This window comes from Oratosquilla oratoria, chromosome 23 (genome assembly GCF_046742065.1).
Source record: "Oratosquilla oratoria isolate Oo_2021 chromosome 23, ASM4674206v1, whole genome shotgun sequence".
Classification (NCBI taxonomy): domain Eukaryota; kingdom Metazoa; phylum Arthropoda; class Malacostraca; order Stomatopoda; family Squillidae; genus Oratosquilla; species Oratosquilla oratoria.
The window spans coordinates 507,081-511,919 of NC_134799.1; the positions used below are offsets into that span (position 1 = coordinate 507,081).

The 4,839-nt window shown below is 43.0% G+C and overlaps 1 protein-coding gene across 1 annotated transcript; it reads left to right on the forward strand.

Annotated features, from left to right (window-relative positions):
• Positions 1–289: 289 nt before the first annotated feature.
• On the forward strand, positions 290–2,378 carry LOC143038159 (ATP-dependent DNA helicase Pif1-like). The gene is made up of 2 exons (XM_076207178.1): positions 290–888; positions 995–2,378. The coding sequence occupies exons 1-2, from the start codon at positions 290–292 to the stop codon at positions 2,376–2,378; spliced, it is 1,983 nt and encodes a 660-aa protein (XP_076063293.1).
• The last annotated feature ends 2,461 nt before the right edge of the window (positions 2,379–4,839 follow it).

Consider the following 4,839-nt stretch of genomic DNA (forward strand, 5'->3'; position numbering starts at 1 on the left):
GCAAGGTACATAAACGCAAACGAAGCTACTTGGAAGATCTTCAAGTTCCCAATCCATAGGAGCTTCCCACCGATTACTTCGCTCGATTTGCACTTGGAAAATGAGAATGAAATTTATTACAGGGAAACTGATTTGGAGCACAAGATCAGCGAACAAGCAAATCAAGATACCCAATTAACAGCATTTTTCAAGCTTTGCAAAACGAACGAGTTTGCTAAAACCCTGTATTACCCCCGAAGTTCCAAGTCACTTTGTGTACGATAAAGACAAGCACACGTGGCATGAGAGGATGACAAAAACTTCATCTTTGGGGCGTATGCGAGCCGTCGACACTAAGACGGTTGAATTATTCTACCTCAGAATGCTCCTGACACACAAGAAAGGTCCTACGAGTTACACAGATCTGCGTACAGTAGACGGGGTCCTTTACGATACCTTTCGGGAAGCCGTAAAAGCGATGGGTTTGTTGAATGACGAGGAAACGTGGAAGAAAACTATAATTGAAATTATAAACCACACCAATGATCGATCGCAATTGCGTGCTACATATGCAAGTATGTTGGTTTTCTCTGATTTGGAAGACCAATCGGATATCTGGAAAGAAACGAGGGACTTATTTGCGAGCGATTTCTTAAGAAGTTCGGGTTTAGACGAATACAATGACGAAATCTACTTGGATGCGCTCGATGACATACAACAACAGGTTTGGAACTGTGGTGGTGGTGATATAAGCGCTTATGGATTGCCTCCTTCAAGGGGGAAAGAGAAAACCTCAAGTGTAATTAGACGCGAAAAAGCTTATAATAACGATAGATTGAAAGAAGAGGTTTCAGAAAAGATTGTATTACTTAACAAGGAACAGCGTGCTATTTACGATGCCGTAATGGAGTGTGTAAATAATAGGCGTTCTGGTGGGTTTTTTCCTGAATACCCCTGGCGGGACGGGGAAATCGTTTGTGTTGAACCTGTTATTGGATACTGTGCGTGCAAATAGTGAAATAGCATTAGCTGTTGCTTCCTCGGGTATTGCTGCTACAGTTTTACACGGAGGCCGAACGGCCCATAATATGTTCAAAATTCCAATAATGGAGCACAATGAAGTGAAACCGTGTAGCATTAAGCTAAATTCGGAGCTTGCAAGGCTGATTAAGATGACTTCACTTATAGTTTGGGACGAAGTGGTGATGACTAACAAAAATACAATAACTGCATTGGATTGCACTGCTAAAGACATAACGGGTAACAAACATTGTTTTATGGGTGGCATTCCGTTCGTGTGTGCGGGTGATTTTCGACAGATTTTGCCCGTCATCAGAGGCGGAGGTAAGAATGAAGAGTTGAAGTATAACATCAAGAACGCGTTTTTCTGGGAGGATTTACGTAAGTTCAAATTAGTACAAAATGTTAGATTGAAGGCTGAGGATAAAGAAAACAGGACATTCGCAGAAAATTTGTTACGGATTGGCATGGGTGAAACAGGTAGATTCAGGTTTCCAAAGAAATTTGGTATTTTGGTCAGAACAAGGGATGATGTAATCGAAAAGGTCTACGAAGAGCTCGAAGCTAACGCCAACAGCTATCTACATTTCCAAAAAAGAGCCATAATATGTCCTAGAAACGAAGACGTGGATTACATAAATGAGGTGATCTATGAAAGAATCAAAGGTGATGAACATATATACAGGAGTGAGGATAAACCGATCGGAAACGATGAAATTGAAATTCAAACTTCGGTATATAACAAAATGAATTCTCCTTCTGTTCCGTTACATGAGTTGAAACTAAAGGTAGGATGCGTTATCATGATAATGCGAAACCTATGTCCACCTAAACTTTGTAACGGTACCCGTATCATGGTTACGAATCTGGCAAAGAACATAATTGTCGGGAAAATTTTAGGTGGAATGTTTAACGGTGTTCAGGTCATTATTCCAAGGATTTCCCTAGCATCCAACGATACATCCGTCAACTTCTCCCGAAGACAATTCCCCGTCAAATTAAGTTTTGCTATGACAATTAATAAGTCGCAAGGGCAAACTTTTGACAAATGTGGGTTATTGTTGGATTCGTCCGATTGTTTTGCCCATGGACAGCTCTATGTGGCATGTTCAAGGGTTACAAACTGGGACTCATTAATTATCTTCCGAGGTTACCATAAGGTTAATGGTGAATGTGTGGTGAAAAATCCGGCAAACGTAGTATATAAAGAATTTTTTTCGGACATGCCATCCATTAGGGAGGGAAAGTCTTTAGTGAAAGGTAACGACAGCGAACAGGTAATTCCAGAAGAGGAACCTGAATTGGGAACCGTTGAGATTCCTGCTTCAGCTTATAATATTAGTGAAGAAGCCGCAACAGCAATGATCCTGCCTGATTAACACTATGCCGTCGACGAATCAGAATCAGACACATCTGTCTCCATAAGGTTTGGGAAAGGACTTTCCAAGAAAAAGAAGAACTGAAACAAGAAATATCTCAACTCCTCGAGATCATAAGGAATATTTCAAAACGGGATGCCGATGAGTACATCGAGAGCGTACCATCGGGGGAAAAAAATGAAAATAAAAGAGACCGGAGGTCCTGGAGCGAGCAAAGCGAGCGACTGAGAGCGAAGCGAGCAAGCGCCGCAGGCCAAGGCGGTCACCCACGGCGTTGCCGGTGCCTCTATCTCTGTATATAAAAAATAAAGTTTTCCAGTTTTTAAAATTTCCTTGCGTTTTTATGACCACCTTCCGACACCTTCCGAAATCCGGCAAAAATTTTCCATTGTGTAAGGAATCTGATCGGCTGAGGAGACAACTGATTGGCCGAGAGTGGTGACGTCACAGCAACGGAGACGACTGATTGAACGAGAACACTGACGTCACAGCAACGGAGACAATTGATTGGTCGCGAGCGAAAGGCAGGGATCTAGCGCCGCAGGCCAAGGCAACCACGGCGTAGCCGGTGCCTTGTATACAAAAAAAAAAAAAAAAAAAAAAAAAAAAAAAAAAAAAAAAAAATCCATTCCCACGGAGTTGGAAGTGAGAAACCCCTGTCAGTTAAGCCGATGTCCGGGTCGCCTCCCCGCCTGGCCAAGGCTGTCGGGAACTAACGCAAGAAACGCGCAGCGGGTCACAGGAATCGAACTCACGGCTCATGAGTTCGCCACGGTATCCACTGGGCTACCGCACAGCCCTATACGTCGAAGGAATGTTATAAAATATAAAACGAAACAAATTAATCAAAACAAGATAAAGTGAAACGTGACAAAACATAACGAAATCAAGTAAAACGAAGCGAAATACAAATAAAATTATATAAGATGAAACGTCCTAACAATGGACCTGATTAAATTGAAGCCACTGCCCTGTTAATTATCCATTCTCGGCTGTCACTCTGTCTCATAACTCAGCCAACCCTCTTATGATACTCTGTTAGGAGTGGCTTTGTCACTTGATGCTCAACTGCCAAGAAAATCCTTGGAGCTCGGAGATGACAGAACATAAGAACATAGGAATGGGGAGGAAGCTGCAAGAGACCCTTAGGCCTACACTGGGCAGTTCCATTACCACCTATTATCCCCTTCCATAAGTTATCTAATCGACTCTTAAAGAAACAAATGATTTCAACGATTACTACATGATTGATAAGTCCATTCTATATCTAACCACTCTTTTGGTAAACTAGTTCTTGTTTATTTCCTTCTTGAACCCCAATTTGTCTAATTTATATCCATTGCTACGTTCCCTGCCCTGCTGTTTTGATATGCTAGTGACAACTAAGACTTGCGTTGACGTTATCAAGAACCAACAGCTACAGGGAGTAATATATCTTTTGTGGTCCTGAGAGAGAGACATTGGAGAAGATAATCTCCCAGGTGTTTTCCAAGTCCATTAACACCCTCAGGTTTACGAATAAGTACACCTATCAGCTGAATAAAATCGATTGACACCTGCCCAAACAACACATAAACAATGCCGGAACGCAGTAAGATCTAAGAACGTATATACATATACCAAAGGCTTTTTCCTCCGTACACGGGGGGTAGCCAAAAAAAAAAAAAAAAGGCAAAGAAACCACTCCCACCCATTCCATTCCTTACATATTCCATTCGCCTCCATCCTCCTCCCTCCCTCTTATCTTGGCACCTCCTGGATGACGGGTCATCCCTGCATCCTGTCCACTGCCCTGGGTCAGAAGCAGTGTCGCAAGACACAGCACATTCACAGCAAGGCCGCTTCATAAATTCGGGGACCCCCCCCTCTCCGTCCCCTCATGCAGATAAGAAGACGGAGAGAAATCCCTTTGGGCTACGTCAATTTTTTTTTTTCATACATACTTCCTCACCCACCATCTCCTACCCACTCCACCTCATGCATCACAGCATCATCCATACACAACCCCTCTCCATTCACCCCTATCTTCTGTCCTCTCTCGTCTTTCCTCAACAGACATTCCTCTCTTTTGTAATGCCCCTTTCACCCCATCCATCCATCTCATCCTAGGACGCCCCCTCATGTTCACTCCTTCCACCTCTGCCCTCCACACTTCTTTTACTTATCTTTCTTCACTCATTCTTTCCATGTGTCCAAAACATCCCAATACTCTCATCAACCCTATCTCCCAGCTCCCTTTTCACCCCTGTTCTCCTCCTCACCTCCTCATTTCTCACTCTAGCCTAGTAACCCCCATCATACTTCTCAGACACCTAATCTCAAACAAATTCAAACTCCTTCTCTCTTCCTCTCATATGTTCCATGTTTCTGCCACGTACGGTGCTGTTGGCACAATCACTCCTTCGTATAACCTCCTCTTAGCATCCATTCCCAGATGTCTATTTCTCATTACACTTTTCAA